The sequence below is a fragment of the Mixophyes fleayi genome, chromosome 1 (genome assembly GCF_038048845.1).
Source record: "Mixophyes fleayi isolate aMixFle1 chromosome 1, aMixFle1.hap1, whole genome shotgun sequence".
Lineage (NCBI taxonomy): Eukaryota > Metazoa > Chordata > Amphibia > Anura > Limnodynastidae > Mixophyes > Mixophyes fleayi.
The window spans coordinates 340256784-340284352 of NC_134402.1; the positions used below are offsets into that span (position 1 = coordinate 340256784).

Genomic DNA, 27569 nt, shown 5'->3' on the forward strand with positions numbered 1-27569 from the left:
TACATGATCATCGCAGTGTGAATTGGAATAAAACAAAACTATCATGTTTCCAAAGGAGCATGTTTATTAGTGTTTTCAAGAATTTGGATGTTTGTATAGTATTTGGTTTCATACATTAGTATTTAAATGCTAGGTAGATATTAAAATGATTTACAGAGACAAATGTATACTGAGCAAGTGAATCTAAGCACATCATTTGTGATACTGCACAGATGGAACTTCATGTAGTATATTTCCTGATATATGTTAGCTGAACTTGGTTATATTATTTTTATTATTTAAATGGTCACGAGGAAAGAGGCTTCTGCTCATGAGATCATAGATCCTAGAGTTTTAATGTATTAATTTATATTTTAAACACTCCTCTTCAATAAATATTAAAGTATAAGGCCCAGAGTATACGACCAGACAATGGTAATTATTCTACACAGATTGAGAAATTGTAGTCATTCAATATTGGAACAAATCTTTTTAAAACTGGGACTTCCTCTGGAAAACAGTTGGCAACTATATATAGTATATAAATGTTTTCTGATTGTTATTTTAGTAAAATGTATAATGAAAAACATTGTTTATTGCCAAATTTACAATTTTACATTGTGAGAATCTGTGAGTAGGCACTCATATGGGATTTTTGCATTTAAGATCAGTTGGGTCATGCACACATGATACAGTCTGGTAATTAGGAGCACTGAGATAACAGCATATCCTGTGCAGTCAGTATGTCTTCAGTGCTTCAGAGTCCTGTACCTGCTATTACCTGTCAGACGCCGTCCCCGCTGATCCCCTGTCAGACGGGGAACGGACGTCTGACTTCCCTGTCGGCTGCCGCGGGACTCCGCTTCCGGGTACTCGGGCGCATGCGCCCTGTTTTCAGTCCCGTTGCTAGGCAACGGGACGCCGCTTCTCCTACCAGTTCCGCCTCCTCCTCTCCGCCAATCACTGCAGTCAGCCCGCTATTTAAACCTGTCTCTGGCGCCATTAGGGTGCCAGAGTAACAGGTTCACCACCAGTGTTCCTGGCTTCCTTATTCTCCATACTCCTGAGTATTCTGCTTCCTGATTACCTGTTGTGACCCCGGCTTGGCGACCATTCTACTCTTCTGTGTGACCCATTCTGTACTGTGACTTCGGCTTGGCGACTATTCCTTTGGATTACCCTCTGTACCTGATATTCCTGATTGCTGTGACCCGGAACCGTCTGACCTTTCTACACTACACTGGTGACTGGCTAATAGGACCGCGACCTGCGTGCCCTGTGCAGCAAAGTCCAAACCTCCTTGCGGGGGTCCCTGGTGAACACCAGGGGCACGTTAGACTCCGCGCCTGTTAGACCAGTTGCGCTAATACCGGTTAGTGTTTACTCCTCTCCAGTATCCCTAGGCCTACGGCCTGACATTACCTTCTTACACAGTGCTTCCAGTCTTCAGAATTGATTTTGTACAGTGTCCATGCATTGGCCCAGTCTGCTCAGGAGGCATAGTTGTGTCAGCTGATTAGGGCTTGACCCCTGTGTTCCCCCATTTTTCAACTAAGTGTTTTGCTTTCTTGTTTTCCTCTCCAGCTACATATTGGCAACTGAGTCTTCTCCTCACTTTAGAAATCAATAGAGTGGTACATATTAAGCTTTTCCTTTCCCTTGGGTGGAGGCATGTCCAAAACAACATTAGTCCCTCAACCTTGTTAATGGAAATTTATGTCTATGTGAAATGCCAGACTAAACTGTCTGCAGGACAACCATGCCCCTCCTGTGCTATCTGCTGTGTTCTGCAATCCCAAGTCGCTTCCATAGAGGCTGAAACCCTCCAGACAGTGCTTGAGTGGCCCTGCTCCCTCTCACAGTCTGTAGAACGCATTATCGGAGAGGGCCAGAGTACTTAGGACCTTTCAGTCCCAGGACCTTCCAGAGAGAGGTCCCTAATTCAAACAGTTACAGATTTTTTTTAAGGAAAGTTGAAGGAATGCAGGCATCTGAGTCCTGAAGCATAAGCATTCTCCTTTCCCAATTAGATTCCTTGGGAATGTTGTGGTCAAAAGGGTGGACCCCTTCCATGAGTGAAAAGGCAAAACTAGGGAAAATGGTGCAACATGTAAAAAGTGCCTGTGATTGATTCTGTCTACAGTCTTATCAGGGGCAGTACTTTCAGTCCTGACCCACAATACTAAGGTTAACCCCTGTACTTCCCTATTAGAATGCTATTCCGCCACTCAGTTGTTTTCCCCCAGACCCAGAACTTTTTAATGAGTTGGTGTAAAGGGAATGGGTGGATCCAGACAAATGCTTTTCCCCTGACCAGCTCTCTAATGAGTTGGTGTCAGGAATAGGTAGATGCTTCCAAGCGTTTTGGAGCACTTGACCCTTTTCCCAAAGATATTTTAGAATTGTGGGAATCCTCTCCAGCTGTGAACCCTCAGTGTCTTTGTCTATGTAGGAGAACCACAATTCTTCTGGACATAGTGTCCTTTAATGACCCATTGGACAAGAGGTTAGTCAGTTTTCTAAAGAGCCTATTTTCCATCTCTGATTTTGCACTTGGGTGGCAAAATTGTTTTTCACATGTGCAGGACAACGGGTTGCAAAATGGCACTCCCAGGAAAGAGCTGATGCAGCCTGTCTCTAATATCTTGGATGCATTGTTCTTTAAACCGTGGTTCTGTCTAATCCTCAGCCAGTTCAGTGGGGATGTGCAGAATTCAGTGAATAATACTTCTAAAAGGTAACTATGCTGCCTTTTTCAGGAAAGCCCTCTTCTGGCCAGTTCTAGAGATAAAGGATAAGAATGATACTCTATATTTTTCCATATGGAAGGGTCACCAGCACTTCCTCCACTTTGCTTTTTTTGTAGGTAGATCACTTCAAATTAGGGGAAAAGATAGAAGAACTACTATTATTGTAGGACACTCCTGGTGTACTGATCTCCTAAGGCACAATAATATTTGCTAATAGGTCCTTGTAAACCAATTAGATGTCCACCCTGGACTAGGGTAAAATTTAACTGTTATTGCATACCTATAAAATATAAGTTTAAAAAGCAAAATATAACTAAATTTAAAATAAGTGGGTCACTGTTGGGTATATATAAGGTATTATTTATAGTCTCTAAACATATTGTGTAACCCCAGATGGACTAAAATTCCAAATGAATTGTCTATATAGTTTCTCTCACTTTCTGTACTTGAAGAGAACGGGATTTTAGTCCAAATGCGTCGTTACCATAGAGTATCAGAAGTCCTCTGAAGTCCGATCTGCCAGGATCACAGTGTCAGGCTTCAAATTAAATTTTGGAAACCACCATGTTGAAACAATGTCTTTGTCCTAAGAACAACCTTATCCTCAAGAAATATCATATTTGGAGATCTGCAAGACTGAGCCCTCAGCTCCAAAATCTATGTGGTGTGGAGATAGCCAGGAGAAAAATAGTTGCCCCTTTAAGAAACCTTAAAGAATTGCAATATGGGTTCACTTCAGTATCATACAGATTTACACTGTGGCAGGTAATTATGTTCCTCGTAATCTAAAGGCACATTCTACCAGATCAGTGAGGGCTTCCTGGGTGGCACAACACAAGGCCTCAGCTGAGCAGCTGTGTTGAGTGGAGCATGCATCAAAGGATGCTGGTTTTGGATGAAAGGTGCTGTGCACTGCTTCTTCTGAGTGTACCTACCCGTAAGAGCAGCTTTGGGAACTCTCAGTGTCTCCCACAGGATTTATACTTATATGTTAAATCCTTTTCACAGACTTTGTTGGGTGACACTGAGCACCAACCCTTTACGTTCTCCTGTTAGTTGTTTACTAAGTTAATGTTTAGGAGAATGTTTTTTTTCTCTCTCTCTCTTTTAATTTTCTTTTCTCTTGCTTCTCTGCTGTGGAGCTTGTTTAGAGACATAACTGAGTTCCCTACAGTGAGGAGTTACAGATATTCTCTCCTGGAGGGACCCCTGTACCCTAGTGTCAGTGTCCCCCAATGGATTTAGAGAAAAATGATTTAATGGAAGTAAAAAAATCAAACTCTGGGAGAAGTGTTTCGCCCATCTATTATACAACCCGAATTCCAGGGGAGCAATTACATTTACGCAATGCTCAACATGTCTGTAACTAGAGTACACACTGTATTGTAAATGCCCTATTATATTATTTTATATTATATTTATCAGTAGGTCAAGAGACTACACCCAGAATTTCATGTCCTCCACTAATGCTAGCTGGTTTAAGGTTTGAAGTGGTTTTCCGTTCACCTATAGTAAAGTCTCCACAATGCTCATTTCAGGGAAATATAACAACTGGGACAAAGTGGACCCAGCAGAATTGTTCAGCAAAGCGCCTACAGAGAAGAAAGAGGCTAATCCTAAACTCAGCATGGTGAAGTTCTTACAGGTGAGTGAGTGAGGGCAATGAAATGAGTGAGATAATATGGTATTAAGCTCAGTCACAGTCTTTGCACTGATTTAAAAACTATTCATCATATATCATTAAGCAATTAATCCAACACAATACAAACAGTAGTTGAATTGCAGGGAATATTGTATTATATAGTCTGTGTCTGTTATCCTGGTTACTTAACAGCTTACATGAACAGCACATGCATATTCTTCTACTTTCTCATGTAGAAGGGATGCAGGGCTACTTCTCTTTCATATTTAATTTACGTTTACCTGGTTTTTGTTTTCCTTGTGGTCATACTGATAGAGTGAGACCACTCATTTACAACCCATGTATGATTACTGCCCTCAATGCTGTAAGAATGTATGCAATGCTAAATATATGTTGTCCAATTGCAAAGTCATCATCATCATTCATTTATATAGCGCCACTAATTCCGCAGCGCCGTACAGAGAACTCACTCACATCAGTCCCTGCCCCATTGGGGCTTACAGTCTAAATTCCCTAACACACACACACAGACAGACAGACACACAGACTAGGGTCAATTTGTAAGCAGCCAATTAACCTACCAGTATGTTTTTGGAGTGTGGGAGGAAACCGGAGCACCCGGAGGAAACCCACGCAAACACGGGGAGAACATACAAACTCCTCACAGATAAGGCCATGGTCGGGAATTGAACTCATGACCCCAGTGCTGTAAGGCAGAAGTGCTAACCACTTAGCCACTGTGCTGTCCCAACCTTGAGTGAGACTCCTAGCATTGCTAATAATGACTAATGCTAATAGTCTGTTTATCTCCACAAATAAATAACACTTTATTAATGTTCCAAATAAAGCATATAAACAAAAATCAGTATTAAAAGCAACATGTGTCTAAACAAAAATGCTGCTTAGATATGGTAACCACTTGAGTAATTATAGGGATTTTCTTGTCTATTGAGTACTTGCTTGGTTAATATTATCAGTATAAGTAAATCTCTTTATCTTATCCTCTGTTTCTCCTGCTCATCCAGGTGGAAGGACGTGGGTGTGATTATATTGTCTTGTGGCTGGACTGTGACAAGGAGGGAGAAAATATTTGCTTTGAGGTAATTACTAGCCATTTGTTTAGCCTTTGGTGTTGGACATTGGAATTTTAATGGATACCAATAAGGAAGGGGAAAAATGAATTGCATCATAAGCAAAGGTGTATAAAATGTCTTGAGAAGGAAAAGGTTCAATAATACCAGTAACATGTATTAGGCTCAACCTAATGTCATTAAATTAACTGTGAGTCATTCCCTATTTTCTGGCCTTTATAACACTTCAGGTCCTGGATGCAGTGCTACCAGTGATGAATAGACCACATGGAGGGGAGTGTTATATCTACCGTGCCAAGTTCAGCTCCATCACAGATACAGATATTATGAATGCTATGAACAGACTGGGGGAGCCCAACAAGAATGAAGCCCTTTCCGTGGATGCCAGACAGGAGCTGGACCTCAGGATTGGCTGTGCATTCACCAGGTAACAGTAATGATTTCCAGCTCCTTCTATTGTAAGGGAGCTGCTTGAATGTGCTTCAACAAAATGTATTTGCTGTGTTGCTTTAATTAATTTTCCAGTTCAGTGTAGCAGAAAATCTTAACTGTAATAAAACAAATTCATCACTGTCTTAATGAATATGTATTGTGCATAGTTTGATATTATTTCCATCCTGCTTGTATCATTGATTTTTACTCTTTGTACGCAGGTTTCAGACAAAGTATTTTCAAGGCAAATATGGCAATCTGGACAGTTCATTAATATCATTCGGCCCCTGCCAGACCCCCACATTGGGATTCTGTGTGGAGAGACATGATAAGATTCAGTCCTTCAAGCCTGAAACATACTGGGTCCTTCAAGTCAAGGTCTGTAATTAACCAAGTGCACTGAATTATATCCGCTAAACCATTTTATGTGTAGATCATACTATCACTGCAATATTATGAATACAGTGCTTGTCTCTCTAAAATATGTTCATTATACAAATTTGTTTATAGGTATAAATTTAATTTTCTCTTTCATGCTGTGATTAGATGCTGTGTTTTATACTTACAATTCTCCAAGTTATATTTTCTCTCACTCAGGTGAGTCGAGGCCAAGAGCATCCTCTTAATCTGGATTGGGATCGAGTGCGGGTCTTTGACAGAGAGATTGCTCAGATGTTCCTAAACATCACAAAGACAAGCAGGGAGGCAAAGGTAGCACTGCAAATTACACACTCTTTTCCGTAACACATAAATCTTCTGACAGATTGCAGTGTTTATTTTACTATGTGCCTTTCTCATTTATGCAAAACACCCAGGTTTGCTTATGTATAGGCCTGGCTAAATGAAAACTTTAATGGAAGCGTATTCAATTTGTATTACATAATTACATTTCTCTGTTATGCCATTGGAGGACACTGCGACAATGGGGTAAAGTAGGTGGACCTGGAGCAAGGACAGTTTAAGTCTCAAAGTTTTGAGAGAATAGCTCCTCCCCTACTATGCACCTCCTCGATGGAACAATCCTCAGTGCTCTTTGGAGTGAGGTGTACTTTTAGGGCTATTGCCATGTTTTTTTTTCATTATTTCTTTTTTCCTTTACTTTTTTGTTGAGCTCAAGGTCAGTTCCTAGGGAGTGGATAGCCGGGCTTTCTCCAGTCCCTGAGCCGAGGTGAGTAGCCTGCAGGCTCCCCTCACCTCCAACATGCTGCAGCCATTTTCTTCCTCTCAGCTGCAGTGCTTGCCGGCGTCTGCACAGATATGCTGTGTGTGCGGCTGGTGCTGACAGCTGCGCTCTCGGGGGAGAATATACTCCTTTCTACCCTTTTAATCTTGTCTAGTGTGAGAATGTGTGAGTGAGCCCTCCTATATATCCGTTTCATTTATAGTTACTATATAGGTGTCAGTGACCAGTCTGTCTGTATTATACAGCTTCTGTATTTAATGAAAATATTAATTTCTGACCTTTCTCTGGCAATTTTTGTGGGTTTTAACTTTACCACTATGGCTGCAAAAGGGACTTCCAAGACTAAATGGTCTGCTGGAAAGTCTGTGCTACATTACTTGCAAAATGTAAAGCTAAATTGTCTTGTGGACTGTCGGACCCAGATGCCCTGTGTGCAACGTGTGAGGTGGAGTTCTGTGATGAACAGTTGCCTGCATCTGCACTGGCGGCTTAAGTCTCTGACAACGTCCATAGCTGAACTCAGTTGGGTAATGTCTCACAGAGAGGTAGGTGACTCTTCTCTTCCTTTTACTGCACCACACATTCCGCCTTTGCTGCTGGTACCATCCACTAGTGGGCTGTCCCAGGCTGAGTCCGCCCAGGGTCTTGTTTGGAACTCTTTCTCTTGGAATGCCTCCTTCGTGTCCCCCATAGGATGAAGAGTAAACATCATGTTCCAGAGATGGTTTAGACAATTGTCTCTGTTTCTGACCTCTTCTGAAGATGATGGTGAGTTACTTCAGGAGTCTGATGGGGAGGACTCTTAGGGCGTGGATGACTTAGTCTTCGGGGTTCTACAAACTTTAGTGTTTGCGGACCTTCATCCCGTACATGGAACGTAGGGAGTTCCTTGATTCTATGTACGATACTTACCTCCAAGCCCCATTTGGAGAGGACATCAGTGTCTACTTTGCTTTGCAGTCCGTAATGCACATTATCAGTTCCGGCCTTTGGCCTAGTTACCACCCCACGGGTTTTCACAAAGTTTATAGCTGTCATGGCGGGTCTCCTGCGTTCTCAGGGCGTCATTATTGTTCCTTCTTTAGATGACCTCTTGTTGAAAGCTCCTTCATATTCTGTCCTTCTACAATACATTCAGCTGACTTTGCAAATTGTGGAAGCATGCGGCTGGATCTTCAACCTGCTCGAGTCTTCCTTGATTCCCATGTAAAGGATACATTTTCTTGGCCTTGATTTCGACACAGTGTGTCAGCCAGTGTTCCTTTCGGAGCACAAGGTTCTCTCTGTTCTATCCTAGACCAGGTCCCACCGAGCCAAGCAGGAAGTGTCCCTTCTCTGCTGCATAAAGCTGCTTGGGATTATGGTGTCCGTGTTCAAAGCGGTACCTTTGGTCTAGTTTCATTCTTGGCCACTCCAGGCGGAGCTTCTCTGAAAGTGATAGATAAACAGCCTTCATGTGGGCAAGCAGCTCATCCAGTTGTCTGTGATCGCTTGTCAGTCCCTCATGTGGGTGACCAGGTCGAATCTCACCAAGGGTCAGTCCCTCCAATTGTGGGAGTGGACCCAGTTTGTCAGGGTGGGGCACGGTCATCAGTGCTTTCCGATTCCAGGGCCACTGATCTCCCTAGGAGACACTGCTGAACATCAACATGCTGGAACTCAGTGCGCTTTTACAGACTTGGGGGATTCTGGCTGGCAAGCCCCTGAAACTCTAATTGGACAACGCTACAGCGCCATTACCATGAAGGAGACAGTGTGGATCATGTTCTGGGTGGAACTATATGTTCCCATGATATTGACCATTTTCAACCAGGGGGTGGAGAATTGGGAGGCTAATTAGCTCAGCCGTAACAGGATCTATCGAGAGGAATGGTCTCTTCGCGCTGAGTTTTTGCTAATCTGGCCTATCCTTGGGGTCAGCCAGAGATAGATCTTATGGTGTTCCATCGGAACTTCAAGGTCCATCTTTTTTGTGCAAAGTCCAGGGATCCTGCTGCAAGGTACATGGATGCTGGAGACCTCTTGGTTGCCGCTCTTTAGGTCGTCTGGTTTTGACGGCGTGTCTACTGAGACCCTGTTTCTTCGGGCCAAGGGTTTCTCCAACAAGGTGCAGCCCATGATAAAGGCTAAAAAACCACCTTTTTCCGCAAATTACTTCCGGGTGTAGAAGGCATATAGTCTGTTTTGTGAGAGTTTTATCATGTTTTCATCATTCTCATCTGCTATCCTTCCTACAGGAGGGTCTCAACAAAGGTCTCTGTCTCTCTTCCTTGAAGCTGCAGGTTTCTGCACTCTATGTTTTTCAACGCAAGTTAAATTTTTTTTTTTATATCCTATTGAAGGGTTTGTGATACTGTAGAATAGAGCATTTGAATGTATATGGCTTCCTCCTAGGTGATATAGTTTGTTAAAAATATTTATCAATTTATTTTTGAATTATGGGCACAGCTTTTGTTTCCGTTGCACACATGATGATATTACAGGATTTAGAAAGAATTGCAGATTTAAACATTTATTGTATCATTTCATATATACACAGAGTGGGTTTAGGAGGAAGCCAAGTTAGGGAACTTTTAGAAAGAAAAGCTGGAACCCCTCCCTTGAATCGCCGTGCAGTTCCTATCACACTCATTTTATTGTTATTAAAGCTTAGGTTTGGCTTCCACTGTGTGGCTGTTATTTTATTTCTGTATTCATTTCATAGGTTGTATTACTATTTACTCTTATGCTATTATATAAGCCCTATGGTATTGTTAATGTTTTTTTCTGTTAATGTGGGTGTTTGTACCATTATTCAGTACTTAACAAGGTTAAAAAAACATCTATAGCTTACAAACTAGCTTGCTATTTAATGTGATAGTTTGTATTTTCTTCGGTGCCATGAAACCATTTTCAACTTACTGTAACAGCAGCAAAGCTAGTTGTGTAGGTGGTGCATATCGATATTTATTTAGAATGTGTATCTTGCCTACAGGTGGAATCTGTCAGCAAGAAGGAGAAGGCCAAGCAGAGACCCCAGGCGTTAAACACAGTGGAAATGTTGCGTGTGGCCAGTTCAGCTTTGGGTATGTTGTACAAATGTGTGGCATAGCAGTAATGACGTAGCTTATTATGTACAAAATTGTGCTCATGCATTGGAAGAATTGGTTACATAATTCAGATGCTTGTAACCACATTTCTGTTTATTAGGGAAGATATAGAATTGAGAAATCAAGTACTGGGCCACTACACCTAAAACACCAGTAGTAAAATATTCTAGTAATATTGAACCCCAAGGTATCCCAAACCATAACAAATCTTAATCTATATTCGTATTTCTTAATGACCTATAGTGGCCTGTCTCCCATAGCATAGTACATTTGGGAGAGAATTGCAGACTGTGCAGCCTGTGTGGCTCAGATTCTCATTTTGTTTCAGGAATGGGTCCTCAGCACACTATGCAGATTGCCGAGCGATTATACACCCAGGGTTACATCAGCTATCCCCGCACAGAGACCACACACTATCCGGAGAACTTTGACCTGAAAGGGACCCTAAGGCAGCAGGCTAACAATCCATTCTGGGCTGATTTGGTGAGTGCAGGAGCTCCTGTTGCTTCACATGATGTTTGATGCCCTGGTCTGCCATTTTCTGTAATGTAACAGAAACAATGTGGGTAGAGGACTATAGTTTTGAATGTTATTATTGTCATGAATGTTTCGATAAATTACGCTCATAAAGCCAATGAGATTAAAGCAGCAATGGCAGGCAAAAATGAGGTGTGTTTTTGTTTTAACATAAATCACTGTAGCAGACAATAAGAATAATCTTGGTATATACAATTTTCCTTGATTAGTTTGTGCAGCCTGCTGTTAATGATTTATATTTCTGCATAGTGTTATGGATGACTATGGCAACCACAGTCACATGACACATGATGTAGCAAGCATAGAGCTCTGTCTGCTCTGTGTACTATGAACCCTCCCCTCCACCTTATTCCCCCTTTGCCTTCTCATGACATGATGAGAACTATAAGTGAATGACTGCATTACTTTGCGACCTACAGAGATTTTGAAAGGATAATGATTTGTAGAAGGGCAGAAAAATGGCTATCGGCATGCTTAAAAGGTACTTAATTTGCTATTTAATGATAAAAAAAAACCATTCTATGAGAGCTGCTTTAAAGTGACAACAGTTTTGTAATATTTTTTTTTTTTTATTAGACTTTGATTGTATCAAGCCAGTTAGCATACAGTGCCACATAGTATGCTTGATTTACATATGTATATGATGAGTATAATTTTGCGACAGTAATCTCAAGTGTGGAAAGGTTGTTCTTTTGAGTTACTAATGAAACTGATGGTGGAATGATGTGCAGAACTGTACTTATATATTAAATACACAAGCCCACCCTGTTTCATGTCGTCTGTCTAGATCCTGTGATCACAGATATTTTGAAAGTGCATTTTTTTTTATATATTTTTTTTTCTTTTAGGTTAAAGCTTTGCTTGCTGAAGGTATTAACCGTCCCAGAAAAGGAACAGATGCTGGAGACCACCCACCGATTACACCCATGCGTTCAGCAACAGAGGCAGAACTTGGTAAGGTGTCACACTGACAAAATAGTGTGCACTGTAGTTGTAATTTTCCACCTCTTGGGATGAAGACATGTGATAGAGCCAGATCATTTCTCTATGCCTATTCCATGAATACAACTGTCTCTTCCATAGCTTGTTGATTGCTGGTTCCCCCTTTCATAACTGATATGTGCCACAGGCATGAAATGGTGTGACTGAAGTTGATGATCCAGATAGATTGCTCTCTGCCCCAGCAGACTAGTGTCAACTGCAGTAGGTTTTTTCTGGACGGGGCGTCATGAAGCATCAGTGAAGCAGGTGTGAAAGATGGCAACATCCCATTGCCATTCCATCAGCCCATTTGTTCTCAAAATTCTAGAGTGTTGGGGTGATTATTGTGGTAGGAAGCTTCTGCAAATGGTAGTATTCCTCCCTCCCTTCTCATTGACTTTATGACATCCAATTGTTTATTTCCCTATTGCAGATGGAGGAAAGGGGATTTTTTGGTGCAAGGTTGGTCAAAGAATGAATCCCGAGTATACTTGAGTAATATCATCCACACAACACAAATAACATTCTATGCATTTACAGTTTCATCCATTAAACTGTAAAAAATGTATTGTATTGTTAATAATTGAGAATAACTAAAACGTTTTTTGTTAAAAATGAAAAAAGTCCAAAGTAGATTGAGTTATTCAAACTTATAGCTCTACATTTTGACTGCACTATTTTGTCAATTGAGCTCCTAATGTATTCAGCCCTCCATCATTCCTTTGGTATTTTTGAGTCATTGTTGGTCCTTCTGGTTTCCCTGGATGGCCTGTTGTGGTGTCCTGCATCCAGGATTTCTTCAGTCAATGACAAGATAGTCCAATCTTTCCTTTCTTTTTGGAATAAAAAATAAACATAATCTTTGCTCTTTATGTTCTTTTTTGACAAACTTTGACTTCCCCTAGTAAAAAGCAGTAGATCCTTTGGTGAAGTCCAAGCATTTATAAGGGTTGCTGACCTATGGCTAGGAGGTAACATACCTTCTTTTCAGCTAAGTTTAATACAGAAACTTCAGACCAGTAATATTTGATATCTCTGTCTAAAGCACTTCCTTACACCCTCACCTAGTTCACCCTCCCTCGTTCACAAAAACAAGCTACAAAAGTCTTTGTGAAATGTTGCCCAGGGGAAGAGGTGCTATATTGTTGCTGAACTGACAGGTAGTGACATTCTAGCTACTTCCCCTGGAATGTGTAGAAACGCCAAGGCATGTCTCAAAATGCACTGCAGTCAAGAAGACGTCCTACAAAATGTTATCTATATGGTACATGATACCAAAGTGCACAGAAGACTCTGGAAATTGTCATGGTTAATTTTTTTTTTTATTAACTCAGCATCATTTATAGAACCGTGCCTGAAATGTAAGGATTGAATTGCTTTATTTTATATTTGTTCCTCTAGGTGTGTCTGTGTTTTTTTTTACTGTTTGTTTTGTCTCTTCCCCATACAAACTGTCCATTTTGTTTAGGAGCCTATAAGTCTATACTACAACATATGTATACTTAATTTAGTATACATCATTTCAAACATGAGATATTATTGTTTTCTCTAAATTATGCAACAAGATTTACCAACTTGCGTATTTAGTAAGTTATCTATTTTCTCCCAAGGTGGTGAAGCATGGCGGCTGTATGAATATATAACCCGACATTTCATTGCTACCATCAGTCATGACTGTAAATATCTCCAGACAAGTATTGCTTTCAGTGTGGGCCGTGAACGGTTCACAACAACCTGCAAGGAGGTGATATCTCCCGGTAAGTTAGCTGCACAAATATGGGGATGGTTTTGTGAGTAGCCCTAAGACTGGATCTAGGCAACAGCATTTTAACTTTCTCCAGCCCAGGCCACAGTAGACCAGTCCTCATGGATACTTAATAATGTAGGATCTAGAAATCAGTATTATTAGAGACCTTTCTTTAATTTGCAGTTGTTATAATATATCAGTTTATTTGCTTTCTAATATATAATCTTTCACATTCTTTATAAAATGCTTTTTGGATAACTTGTGAAATGTTTTCATCTGTGCTTCTTAGAAATGTGCCGCCAAGGAAAACTTGTTTATTGGAACCAATTGTATTTCAAATTACTAGCTGCAAAGCACTTGCTGCCTTGTACCGAATCTCTGTTCATCTGTAAAGCATATTTAAGTAAACTCTGTTTTGTTGCATGTAAGTTCTGCTGTTTTATTTCTGGAAAACAAATAAAAGAGTTTCTATTCACATAATTTTAACATTTAAAAAGCACAACTATTGTTACTCATTGAATTGTTGTTTTTTTGTTTTTTTAAAAATCAGTTTCCTAGCTTTAAACTGTAGTTCCATTCCTCGACTTTAGTCAAAAGCCATAGTGAATATACTTATTTAGCTAGAGAAAATCTTAGTAGTAAAGGTATTTAATAATAATTCCTGTGGAATGAATAACTGCATAGCACTGTCACCACATAATATCGCTATTTAATAAATATTATTATACAGAAGCCTGGCACCTAAGAAACTCCCCTTAAAATCAGGGATAGAAGTGAGTAACAGTTTGCTAGTTCTTATCATGGTGCATGCAATATGCAGCTTCCCCAAGATGACTAGCGGAGGGAACCATAGAGAGGCAGAAGTACAGTGCGTTATAAAGAAGGTGAAACAGGATGATACTAAACATAGAAACCCTTTTAAGTAAACAATAACTTTAATTTATATTTACATTTAAAGTGCCATTCGAATTAAAATTGTATTCAAAACAATTAAGCTATGTTAAGAGTGATAAATCATCATCATCAACATTTATTTATATAGCGCCACTGATTACGCAGCGCTGTACAGAGAACTCATTCACATTAATTCCTACCCCATTGGGGCTTACAGTCTAAATTCTCTAATATATACACACACAGACACAGAGAGACAGACAGACACTAGGGTCAATTTTTGATAGCAGCCAATTTACCTACTAGTATGTTTTTGGAGTTAATGGATATATTCTTAAGCTATTTCTTACTGTTGGCTCCCATGATAATCTCTCACAAAGAGAGCGGTCCTGTGCTGCATATGCTCTGCCTTTCTCAGGCACTTTTTAGCATCTAAAGTTGTTTTCACTTTCATGGAAAGGCAGATAGTATGATTCACACTCCATTATATCATACATATTTTCTTCAGGGGAAGTTCCACTCAATGTTCTACCTTGCTGTTTTCTTCTTGGATTTCAGGGTTCACTGAAATCATGCCTTGGCAGGGTATTCCGTTGGAGGAGAGTTTTCAGCCCTGCCAGAGTGGGGACAAGTTTAGTGTGGAGGAGGTGAAGCTGCTAGAGAAACAGACGTGCCCTCCGGATTACCTAACTGAGGCAGAGCTCATCACCCTGATGGAAAAGCATGGGATTGGTGGGTGATACGATATATTTATGTTGTCACTTCTTATGCGGTAAACGATTGCTACCCTTTAGCATGAACTGTTTGTTGCTCTTTTATCATGAATAATAATTTAACCAGAGCCATTATACTGGCTGTAGTAGTTTACAGAGATTAGCTACTGGGTTCAAAAAATAGAGTGAATAAAAACATTACATAATATATGTTATGTAGTATTATTTACTTCAATTAATAGTCATTTAATTTTGTCACAAGATGAAAAGAATGCAGTGATCATTTACAAATTTTACAAATTTTGCAAAATATACACTGTAGTGCATAACATTCTGTATAGAACTGTGTTTACAATAAATGTTATAAAATAGGCTCAACCCCTTCAGTGGAACTCATCCTTTGCAAACGGGGGGTTCAGAGAAGTTACAAGTATACTTTCCTGTTGTTAATGGATGGGGGAGGGGGTGGAACCTAATGACACCATTGCACCATTTCGTGATGTCATCAAGCCACACCTCCTCACCCACTGCCTACAGAAAAATAATGACTAGCCAAGGGATGTGGGTGTGACATTTATGAATTGTTCCGTACATCTGTTGAATGGGCTTTGTTGTTGCTAGCCATGTGCTCACTGCATGCATGTATTTATTTGGTTTGTATCTTTGCCACTCTAAAATACTGAAAGTACTGTATTGTGCACCCTGGAGCTTTTACACACGTGTATATATTACTTGTATTTGAATATATTGTTGTGTTTTTTGGTACAGTTGTGCAGTCAGGTATGGGACTTGTTGGCTGGGTGTAACATACCATCTTTCTGGTACAAAGTCCATAAGGTATATGTTCCTGTTTGTATAAGATGAACCATAATGAAATGCACCTAATACTCCTTAGGTACGGATGCCAGCATACCAGTGCACATCAACAATGTCTGTCAGCGCAATTATGTAACAGTGGAGAGTGGGCGCAGATTGAAGCCTACTAGCTTGGGCATTGTACTGGTGCATGGCTATTACAAAATAGGTGAGTACAAACAACATTGCTGGAATGACGGCAGAAAGCAAGTGTACAAAGTCCTGGTAGTATAAATCTTTACTGCACGAATAGGAAGGAATAGAAATGCAAAAATGTGTATACAAGTCTGTCATGTGACCAGCTGAAACAATTCATAGTAGACAACCACATTTCAGTCATCTGAAGCTACTTTACTTCAATCTTTATCTCAGGTTTATTCTGTTTATTACAGTATTAGAACTATAAGGTGCATTCAAACACGTTGGCGTAACATTTCTTACAATACATAAAATCAGCCGTAATCCCAACTTGTTTGGGAAGTGAGCTGACATTCTCTGTTGCCTGGTAGATATGACACAGTGGTCTTGAACACTAATGCTACACAGGACAGCGCAACAAAGTTTGTAGGCCCATAGATTGTAAGCTTGCAAGCAGGGTTCTCTTACCTCTCTGTCTGAATGTATTACCCAGTATTGTCTTTTTAATGCTTGTTGCCAATTGTAAAGCGCTACGGAATTTGCTGGCGCTATATAAATAAATGTTGATGATGTAGGCCACCAATCACCCCCTCTTTTCTCCTTTTTGTCACTCGACTCCTGCCGCTGTCTTTCCCATTCTCCCTTGTCTCTATATCTCCACCCTTGACCGATCCTGTTAGCGGCACCCACACTTCTGGGCACTGGCTCAGCCTCCTTTCTTCACTCCCCACCTTCCTTCCCATTCTGTGTGCACTGGTAGTCACTTTTACCTCTTTGCACATTTGTAATTTTGTACTGTTTGCACCTTATTTGCACTTTTTACTGTTGTCACCTGCTCTGTGTACGGCGCTTCGTAAACAATCTTTTCTTGAAAAGGGTGCTTCCAATACTGAATAGTTGATGAAACAATCCACAGAAACATTTGGTTGTGTAGTATAATAAATGCTTTTCCAGTAAACAAAACATCTGTCTGAATGTTGACTTCCCTTTTTCTGTCTTCTAGACCAAGAGCTCGTTCTCCCAACTATCCGCAGTGCGGTGGAGAAGCAGCTCAATCTGATTGCTCATGGGAAAGCAAATTTCCAACAGGTCTTGGACCACACTTTGGATATCTTCAAAAGAAAGTTTCACTATTTTGTGGACTCCATTGCAGGTTAGATATTTGGCACTCTGTGATATCTCACCAGAAGGGAGGTAGATTTGTGTATAAATCACAAACAACGTGATTAGCTCAATTATATGCCCACTAAGATTAATTGGCTATAAAGGCTTACAGAATTGTGTGCTTGTTTATTTAATTGTAGATACTTCCACTCCTGCTATTTATGGCGTTACTTCTGTTTCAGCCGGGAACAGCTTGTTCTTGAAATCATTTAGTCTAGCTGCCTTTCTTGCTGTACTGTTTGAAAATAGTATTATTTGTAGACTTTTTTATTCTGTGATGAAACACAGAACTCTCCAGAATGAGTTATGTAGGTTGTTGTCACAATGACATCCTGAGCTTGACATTGTTTCTCCCAAGGAATGGACGAACTGATGGAAGTATCCTTCTCACCTCTCGCTGCCACTGGCAAACCACTGTCTCGTTGTGGAAAATGTCATCGCTTTATGAAATATATACAGGTATGGACTTAGGGTTTTTGAAACAATAATTGGTTGGACAGTACTAGTGGCACTAGAAGATTATTGGAGGGCTCCCATATGTTTAAAACACAAAACCTGGACACTCATGTAATAAACACCATCCCTTGCCTTCTTTTTCTTTCTTATGAGTGCCAAATACAGCAAATCGTGAAAATATTCTTCTATTCCTATTATTTTTGTTAAGCTACTTGCATCAAGAGCTTGAATTCTGAAAAAATAATCATTCAGCGTTACAAAATTGAAGCAGCAGAAACATGACTGTCATGGGTAAACAAAGCTAAATGGAAGCACTGAGTTATAGCCATACTCATCCACACTGAATAACATGTATCTTTATTTGATAGCAGTAATTGTGTATTGTATAGGTATTGCTATTACATGTTTTTGTACTAATTTGCCATTTTGAACTGAGTGATTTTCCAGCATTTGTTTATGATGCAATTATGTTTATGTGTTTGCCCAGAGTGGTGTGATAGTTGTGTATGTTCACTCAGACAGCAATGGGTTTTGTCGCCTCCCCCCCCCCACCCCTTAGGAGGCCGGTGGGTAGAAAAGTGACTCCTCCACTTCCCGATAACCCTTCTGCTCCTCCTCAGTTTTTTTCCAGTGCCCTGAATAGAGGGTGGGCACAAGGTCTTGGTTCCTAGTTTCATTTTCTCCTTCATCCGGTCTGGGGGACACTGCTTACCATGGGTTGTGGAGGGGAGCTTGGGAGTTGGCACCTAACTAGTTAATTTAGTACTGCTGGCAAACCCCTCCCCTCTACAAACCCCCTGCCTCTTCCTGTCCAGTTTTTTTTAGGTCCCCTGGAGTTGGGCACCCTTATTTTTTACTGCTTAGTTTAATGTTTAAAAATTTATTTTTTTCCTTTACTTTTTTACTTTTTTAGGTGGCAGCGCTGGATTGTGTTCTAATATAGAGAACACACTCACAGCTTGGCAGCGCAGGCATTCCCCTGTCAGCTGAGAGCCAGCGGTTCTCACTGACAGGGGCTGAAGACAAGGTGCCTGATTGAAGGGAGTGACAAGCGGTCTCATGGACCGCTGCACTCCCATAGCCTCCCCGATAACCGGCGCTGCCATTACAGGCATAGAGCGCTGGTTATCGGGTAATGAAGATGGCTGCGGCCATCTTGGATTTCGGCAGAAGCGCCGAGGAGAAGGGGCTAAACCAAGATTCCCCCCTCAGTCATAGGAGGGGGGCGTCGGATACCTTCCGCTGCGGAGACCTCTGTCCTAGAGGTCTCCACCACTCTGCCACTATTATGATAGTTCTTTTGAAGAAGAAGGAGAAGACATGGAAAAAAAAAGAACTACAGGAAGGGGGAGCTAATACATAGAGTTCCCCCCTTCCTTCAGAGAGAGAGATGGTCCTTCCCAGGTCTTTTGGCGCCAGCACAAGCCCGGGAAAAGGAACAGAGCTGAGGAGAAAGCACAGACTGCTGTCAGATCTGCTCCCCAGGGTGGCCTTTGGCTAAGTATCACCTTTATTTACACACATATCTGATGTGGTTATACTGGGCTAGCAGGTTTACTATTATAGCCTCCTACTAGCCATTGATATTTATGGTGTTTACTATTTCAAGTACAACTTTTAGAATATATCAGTTGTTTACTTGGTATTGCTCTGTTTTTTATTGCTTATTTACTCTCTCTATATTAACTATCTATCTGTATATTCAGCTAGATTTTTTATTACTCTGTGTGCTTGGTGTGCCTTCCTTTATAAATATGACAGATAAGGGAAAGGGCCCTATGCCAAAATATTTCACATGTTCAAAATGTAATGTTAAATTACCTAGTGCTCAGAGGGACCCGTTGGCGCTCTGCACGGCATGCGAAGCAGAGGCTTCCACTGCACAGATACCGCAGGTTTCAGTCCCACCGTCGGTGGAACCGGCCTGGGTTACCTCCCTTACGCAGTCAGTTAGCTCTTTAGCTCAAATGGTCCTTCAGTCTAACCAGTTGCTGACTACTGTGGCAACTTCTGTGGCTAGTAATGCAAGTTTACAGTCAGACCCCCCGGCTTCCTCAGGTTCTAGTGCTTTGAGTTTGCTGGGACCATCCTCAGTACAGACTGACCCAGCCCTGGTTGCTACAGAACCGGCATGGTCTACAGCTTTTATCAGAGGGCTGAATAAGCTTAACCAGCTACTTGACCCCTCTAGTACCCCGCCTGCTAAAAGAAAGAGGCCTAGATATGTTAATCCCCTATTGACCCTCTCAGATTCTGAGGAGGAGTCTGAAGAAGAAGGGGAAATTTATTCGGACACTGACCAAGGTCATTCCTCTGAGCAGGGAGAAGTGTCTAAGGGCCAATTTGTAAACGATTTGGTTTTAGCGGTAAGACAGGCGTTGGATCTCCCGGAACCGGAAGATGTAACCCCCAGAGACAGAAGTCTCTTTAAAAAGGCCAAGAGGAAGGCCAGCCGTTTTCCTCCCTCCGCGGAACTTAGAGATATCGCTGAAGGGGCATGGAAACATCCCGATAAAAGATTTTCTATCCCCAAGAGGTTCTCTCCCCTGTATCCCTTACAGGAAGAAGAAGTGGCTCGCTGGGAAAGTATTCCCAAGGTGGACATTCCCATTGCTCGCTTAGCAAAACATACTTTACTCCCAGCCCCGGGTTCAGCGTCCCTGCCGGACGCCAATGACCGCAAGGTTGAATCACAGCTCAAATCCATATTTGCGGCTGCGGGTTCTGCCTTTAGACCCACATTTGCCTCAGCCTGGGTGGCTAGAGCCATGGAGGCATGGGCAGACCAGCTAGCTGAGGCCTTACAGGACTCCGAATTTCTTTCCCTAGCCTTACACCTAAAGGAGGCTTCGGGGTATATTTATGAAGCAGCCCAGAACTCAGCGGCAGTCTCCTCTTCCATTCAGGCGGCCTCCATTTCAGCCAGAAGGACGCTTTGGTTGAAATCCTGGGAAGGTGATGCGGAATCGAAAAGGTCCGTTGAAATTATCCCCTTCTCGGCTGCAGGTTTGTTCGGTCCGGAATTAGATACCCTTATTTCCCAGGCCACGGGGGGCAGGAGCACGTCCATGCCAGTCTATGCTAGCAGGAGCCGCGCCCCGAGGGGTAGCTCCTTTCGTCAGCCCTTTCGTGGGGCCTCTCCCCATAGGGGACAGCCCTTTAGAGGCAGGCAATCCAATTCCAGAGGCTCCTCTACCAGAGGGAGGTCCTCGTTTGCATCCAAACGCCAGGCCCCTAAATCTCAGGAGAAGCCTGCGTCCTGACGACCACCCTGTATTGCAGGGGTTGCCTGTCGGGGGACGTCTGTCTCTGTTTTACGAACAGTGGGCAGCGTCTTCCCAAGATCCTTGGATTCGGGGAATTATTTCAGAGGGGTACAAAATAGACCTTTCAGGCCCGGCTCCACGCCGTTACTTCCAGGCCCCTCTTTCCCGAAATACAGTAAAAAGACAGGCTATACAGGATTGTGTAGCTTCTCTTCTAGCTCAGAGGGTCATCGCCAAGGTTCCAGATTGCCAGATAGGAACAGGGTTTTATTCCAACCTATTCCTAGTCCCGAAGCCGGACGGCTCCTTTCGCCCTATCTTAAATCTAAAGGGCCTCAATGTTCACTTAAGGGTGGACAAGTTTCGGATGGAATCTCTAAGGTCAGTGATAAACGGCCTAGAGAAAGATCAGTTCATAGCGTCCATAGATATAAAGGACGCGTATCTCCATATTCCCATTTGGATCCACCATCAGTCCCTTCTCAGATTTTCGGTGGGATCAGTTCACTATCAGTTTCGGGCCCTCCCCTTTGGCCTATCAACAGCGCCAAGGGTCTTCACAAAGATTATGTCAGTGATGGCAGCATGTCTTCATCTGCAGGGTGTTCAGGTCGTTCCTTATTTGGACGACCTGCTAATCAAGGCTTCCTCAGAGAGTTGCCTAAGCTATCACCTATCCCTCACCCAAGCGGTTCTCGAGGGCCACGGATGGCTGATAAATTTAAGGAAATCCCAGTTGGTTCCGTGTCAGCGCATGGTGTTCCTGGGACTCATCATGGACACCATAAAACAAAGGATATTTCTCCCAGTAGAGAAGATCACCTCTATTCAGAAGGTAACCTCACAGGTTCTGTCTTCTCCCAGACCCTCAATGCTCTTGTGCATGAGGCTACTGGGAAAGATGGTGGCCTCCTTTGAGACCATTCCCTTCGGTCGAGCTCATTCTCGATGTTTCCAGTGGGACCTATTGTCGAAGTGGTCAGGTTCACACCTACGCCTAGATCTTCAAAAGATTTCTCTATCCAAGAGGGCGAGAACATCTCTTTAGTGGTGGATGTGCCAGGATCACTTGAATGTGGGCAGATCCTTCGCACCTTGGTCGTGGATCATAGCCACGACGGACGCCAGCCTCAAAGGTTGGGGGGCGGTGGTCCTGCACCTCCGGCTCCAGGGATGTTGGTCAGTTCAGGAGTCGGCTCTCCCAATAAATGTATTGGAATTGAAGGCCATTCTTCTAGCCCTTCAGGGAGCACAATCCCTTCTTCAGGGCCACCCAGTCCGTATCCAGTCCGACAATGCCACGGCCGTGGCATATGTCAACAGACATGGAGGAACCAGGAGCGCAGCGGCGATGGATATCGCAGCCCAAATATTGGTTTGGGCAGAGCTATATGTTCCGGCAATATCAGCAGTTTTCATTCCAGGAATAGAAAACTGGGAGGCGGACTATCTAAGTCGAAACCAGATGATGCCGGGGGAGTGGTCACTTCACCCGGAAGTCTTCCAATCTCTGGTTCACAGGTGGGGTCTTCCAGACATAGACCTCATGGCTTCCAGACACAACAAAAAGGTCCACAGGTTCTGCGCAAGGGTAAGAGATCCCCTAGCGGCGGCAGTGGACGTCCTGACGATGTCATGGGAATTCAGGATGGGATATCTGTTTCCTCCAATCCCCATGCTTCCTCGCGTCCTCAGACGAGTTCGACAGGGTTCCCTACCAGTAATTCTGGTAGCCCCCTTCTGGCCACGGCGTGTGTGGTTCGCAGAAATAATATCTATGGTGGAAGGTCCGGGATTCCACCTTCCGTATCGTCACGACCTTATTCTTCAAGGTCCATTCCATCACCAGAATTTACATCAGCTCAATTTAACGGCATGGCTGTGGAAGCCAGCCTTTGGAGGGCTAGAGGGTTTTCTTCCAGTGTAATTCAAACGTTGATGCGAGCTAGGAAACCAGTGTCATCTCGCATCTATCACCGGATTTGGAAGGCATATATTAAATGGTGTGAAAGTATGACATACCACTCGTCCTCCTTTCGCCTCCCTCGCTTGTTAGCTTTCCTTCAGCATGGCTTAGAAGCAGGCCTTAGATTAGGCTCCTTAAAGGTTCAGGTTTCAGCCCTTTCGATATTTTTCCATACGAAGTTGGCTGACTTACCAGACATTAGGACTTTTTTCCAAGGAGTTCTCCATATACAGCCTCCTTATGTCCCTCCTACAGCTCCATGGGATCTCAATCTGGTTCTGGACATGCTCAAGGGACCCCCCTTCGAGCCTTTGAACAAGGCGGATTTGAAGTGTTTGACCTGGAAGGTCCTTTTTCTTCTGGCTATTGCCTCCGCTCGCAGAGTTTCTGAATTAGGAGCCCTGTCCTGTCGGGAACCTTATTTGGTGTTCCACGAGGACAGAGCGGTGTTAAGAACCCTTCCTTCCTTTGTGCCAAAGGTAGTTTCGGCTTTTCATCTAAACCAGGAAATAATTGTTCCGGTTTTCTCATCCACTTCTCATACGGATCAGCAATCAATGAAAAAGTTGGATGTGGTTAGAGCTCTCCGCATTTATGTTAAAAGAACTTCCCAGATTAGACGGACTGACTCACTGTTTGTTCTTTATGACGCTAATAAGAGAGGCTGGCCAGCCTCAAAACAATCCATCGCCAGATGGATTACGTCTACCATCAGGCAAGCTTATATTAATGCTAGCCGTGCTGTGCCGGAGAGACTTACAGCCCATTCCACCAGATCGGTGGGGGCCTCGTGGGCAGCAAGGAATGGAGCTTCTGCGGACCAGCTTTGCAGGGCAGCCACCTGGTCCTCTGTCCACACCTTTACCAAATTTTACCAGTTTAATATATTTGCCTCTGCGGATGCAAATTTTGCTCGTAGTGCTTTACGAGCAGGGCTTTCAGAGTAGTCCCACCCTTAGGGGGCTGCTTTAGAACGTCCCCATGGTAAGCAGTGTCCCCCAGACCGGATGAAGGAGAAAAGAGGATTTATGTACTTACGTTAAATCCGTTTCTCTGATTCCGTCTGGGGGACACTGCGATCCCTCCCTTCTGTTTTTCTTCTGTGTGTTCTTGTATGACTGCCCTTTTTTATCTTGGGCTTGTTAAAACTAACTGGACAGGAAGAGGCAGGGGGTTTGTAGAGGGGAGGGGTTTGCCAGCAGTACTAAATTAACTAGTTAGGTGCCAACTCCCAAGCTCCCCTCCACAACCCATGGTAAGCAGTGTCCCCCAGACGGAATCAGAGAAACGGATTTAACGTAAGTACATAAATCCTCTTTTTATTGTTTCTTACATTCATTGCAGTGCCTGAAAAAGCTTCTACTGAGCTGCAGCCTTGACATAGTTTTCCTGAACACAAGGCAGTCCTTCCAGAGTAGTTTCTGGCATTTATAGCAACCAAGGGTTGGTGGTGCCTGCTTCACTCACTGGAATTGGTTCACATCCTAGGGCAGGCCTGGGCAACCTGTTGCTTCCCAGGTGTTGTAAAACTACAAGTCCCAGCATGCTTTGCCAGCCAATAGCAAAGGGGATTATAGTGTAGAGGAGGAGGAGTTTTTATTTTCTAAGTGGTGGAATATATCCTATAGTATGTTTTCCCTACAGCATCAGAGAAAGGGATTTACCAGTAGCTACAATATCATCAGAGACCAGTCCACAATTTTAAAGCAAGGGTTCCACATTTGCCTTAAATTATACACTGCCACTTCACAGTCTTCATTTGTAAGCATTCGGCACATAAGTAGTTTGTACACAGGCCATATATACAATTTTGTTTTTTATTGGACAGTGTTGTTTTCTCACAGTGCAACTGCAGCAGGCTTAATACAGTGTTTTCAATCCATGTCAACTATGTTATTTGCCACCAGGCTAAGCCCAGCCGTCTGCATTGCTCCCACTGCGACGAGACCTATAGCCTGCCACAAAATGGGACCATCAAGCTGTACAAAGAGTTGCGCTGTCCACTGGATGACTTTGAACTTGTGCTGTGGTCTTCAGGATCACGAGGGAAAAGCTATCCACTGTGCCCATACTGTTACAACCACACTCCTTTCAGGGACATGAAGAAAGGTTTGTTTTAAGGTTCATCATAGCCCTCCTCTTTCATGCAGCTTAACCCTGCTCTCCTCTGTCTTGTCTGGCTTCATTTATTCTGTGACCACACTCTCTTTTGTGTTTTTCCTGCATTGCAGCAGTCACACGATTAGGGACTATACACATAGACACATTGTCTACACTTTTAATAGTGCATTCAGTGCATGCCTTTAAAGCCTCCCTGCAGAATTGTGTACTGTGTTGGAGTAAACGAAGAGAATGTATGTCAAAATTTCTCTTTCATCCAGTCTGGGGGACACTGCTTACCATGGGTTGTGGAGGGGAGCTCGGGAGTTGGCACCTAACTAGTTAACTTTAGTACTGCCAGCAGACCCCTCCCCTCTACAATCCCCCTGCCCCCTCTTGTTCAGTTTTTTTTAGGTGCCCATGGAGTTGGGCAGTGTTTTTAGTTACTGCGTGTAATTTTTCCTTTTATTTATTCGTTAACTTTTTTTCAGGTGGCAGAGCAGGAGTGTGTTCTAATATAGAGAACACACTCACAGCAGAGCAGCGCAGGCACTACCCTGTCAGATGAGAGCCAGAGGCTCTCACTGACAGGGACAGGAGCGAGAAGAAGAATAGGGTGCCTGAATTGGGAGTGACAAGCGGTCTCACGGACCGCTGTCACTCCTGGAGCCTCCCCGATAACCGGCGCTGCCACTGCAGGCATAGAGCGCCGGTTATCGGATATTTCAAATGAAGGTGGCCATCTTGGATCGCGGAGGAGCGAGGAGAACTACAGGGGGCTATACCAGGATCATACATTGGAGGGGGCATCGGGTACTATCCGCTGCGGAGACCTCAACTCTGGAGGTCTCCACTACTCTGCCACATACCCATTTTTATTTTTATGCGGGCACAGAATCAGCTGCAGAGGCAGCATTATCTGAAGGGGGGGAGTTAATGACATAGAGCTCCCCCGCCTTCCAGAGAGAGATGGTTTAACCCGGTCTTCTGGCGCCAAGGAGAAGCCCGGGAAGAGAGAACAGATCTGAGGGAGCAGGCACCAGGACACTGCTGTTGGACTTCTCCCCTGTTTGGCCTATGGGCTAAGTATCTGATTTACTTAAACACATACTCTGTATTGCTATGTACAAAGTGGGCTAGTAGGGGTTATATTATAGTTCTCCTACTTGCCTAAGTATTATATTGTGTTTAAAATAATTACAAGTACAGCTTTATGTCAAGATTAGTTGATTACTTGTTACTCTCTCCACACATTTACTCTCTCTACTCAGCTAAATTTAACCATTTAAGTCTGTGTGTTTGGTGTGCCTTTCGTTATTAAGAAATGACAGATAAGGGAAAGGGCCCTATGGCAAAATATTTTACATGTTCAAAATGTAGTGTAAAATTACCTTGTGGGCAGAGGGACCCGTTGGCGCTCTGCTTTGTCTGCGAAGCAGGGGTCCCCCCTGCGCAAACACAGCATATTTCAGCCCCACTGACGGAGGAACTGGCCTGGGTGACCTCCCTGACACAGTCGGTTTCCTCTTTAGCACAGATGGTTTTTCAATCTAATCAATTGCTGTCTACTGTGGCAACGTCGGTGGCTAATAATACTAGTACACAATTGGGCCTCCCTGTTGCCACAGGTTCTATTGGAACGTCTATACCAGGACCTTCCTCTTTACATACAGACCAAGCCCCTGTTCCCACAGAACCGGCATGGTCTACAGCATTTATAAAGGGTTTGGATAAACTGAACCAGTTACTCGAATCCCCAAACATTCTGCCTGCTAAAAGAAGGAGGCCTAGATCTGAAAATACCCTTATGGTACTTTCAGACTCTGAGGAGTTTTCAGAGAAAGAGGGGGAAGTTAATTCTGATCCTGACCAGGTTCAACCTTTGGGACAGGAAGAAAGCTCTAAAAGGCAATTTATTAATGATTTGGTTTTAGCGGTGAGACAAGCGTTGGACCTCCCAGAACAGGAGGATCCTACTCCTAGAGACAGAAGTCTCTTTAAGAAGGCCAAGAGGAAGGCTATCCGTTTTCCCCCTTCTGTAGAACTTAAAGATATTGCAGAGGGAGCCTGAAAACAGCCTGATAGAAGGTTCTCTGTTCCCAGAAGGTTCTCTTCCCTGTATCCATTGCAGGAGGAAGATGTGGTTCGCTGGGAGAGTATTCCCAAAGTGGATATTCCAATAGCCCGATTGGCCAAACACACTACTCCCAGACCCAGGTTCTGCATCCCTACAGGATGTCAATGATCGCAGAGTGGAATCCCAGCTGAAATTTATATTTGCGGCTGCGGGTTCTTCCTTTAGACCCACATTTGCGTCAGCTTGGGTTGCTAGAGCCATGGAAGCATGGGCAGACCAGCTGGCAGAGGCCTTACAGGACTCTGATTTACTTCCCCTGGCTTTGCATCTGAAAGAGGCATCGGGGTACCTTTATGAGGCGGCCCAGAACACAGCGGCTGTATCCTCTTCTATTCAGGCTGCATCTATTTCAGCAAGAAGGACGTTATGGCTGAAATCCTGGGAAGGGGATGCGGAATCAAAAAAGTCAGTTGAAACCATTCCTTTTTCAGCAGCAGGTTTGTTCGGCC

General features: G+C 43.1%; 1 protein-coding gene and 1 long non-coding RNA gene across 2 annotated transcripts in view; one reads left to right on the forward strand and one right to left on the reverse strand.

Moving 5' to 3' along the window:
• Window positions 1-27569, forward strand: part of TOP3B (DNA topoisomerase III beta) — a 44668-nt gene that overhangs the window by 11344 nt on the left and 5755 nt on the right. Inside the window, exons 4-17 of the mRNA XM_075216264.1 lie at window positions 4268-4374; window positions 5397-5471; window positions 5693-5889; window positions 6116-6272; window positions 6492-6605; window positions 10052-10142; window positions 10495-10649; window positions 11552-11657; window positions 13295-13441; window positions 14884-15057; window positions 15934-16062; window positions 17035-17184; window positions 17554-17654; window positions 24791-24992. Coding sequence (XP_075072365.1) covers window positions 4268-4374; window positions 5397-5471; window positions 5693-5889; window positions 6116-6272; window positions 6492-6605; window positions 10052-10142; window positions 10495-10649; window positions 11552-11657; window positions 13295-13441; window positions 14884-15057; window positions 15934-16062; window positions 17035-17184; window positions 17554-17654; window positions 24791-24992 — 1905 coding nt within the window. The remainder of the gene's footprint in view (window positions 1-4267; window positions 4375-5396; window positions 5472-5692; window positions 5890-6115; window positions 6273-6491; window positions 6606-10051; window positions 10143-10494; window positions 10650-11551; window positions 11658-13294; window positions 13442-14883; window positions 15058-15933; window positions 16063-17034; window positions 17185-17553; window positions 17655-24790; window positions 24993-27569) is intronic.
• The window catches only part of LOC142161060 (uncharacterized), a 69969-nt gene continuing 55950 nt past the window's right edge, over window positions 13551-27569 (reverse strand). Inside the window, exon 3 of the long non-coding RNA XR_012693343.1 lies at window positions 13551-13876. This is a non-coding gene — a long non-coding RNA (uncharacterized LOC142161060). The remainder of the gene's footprint in view (window positions 13877-27569) is intronic.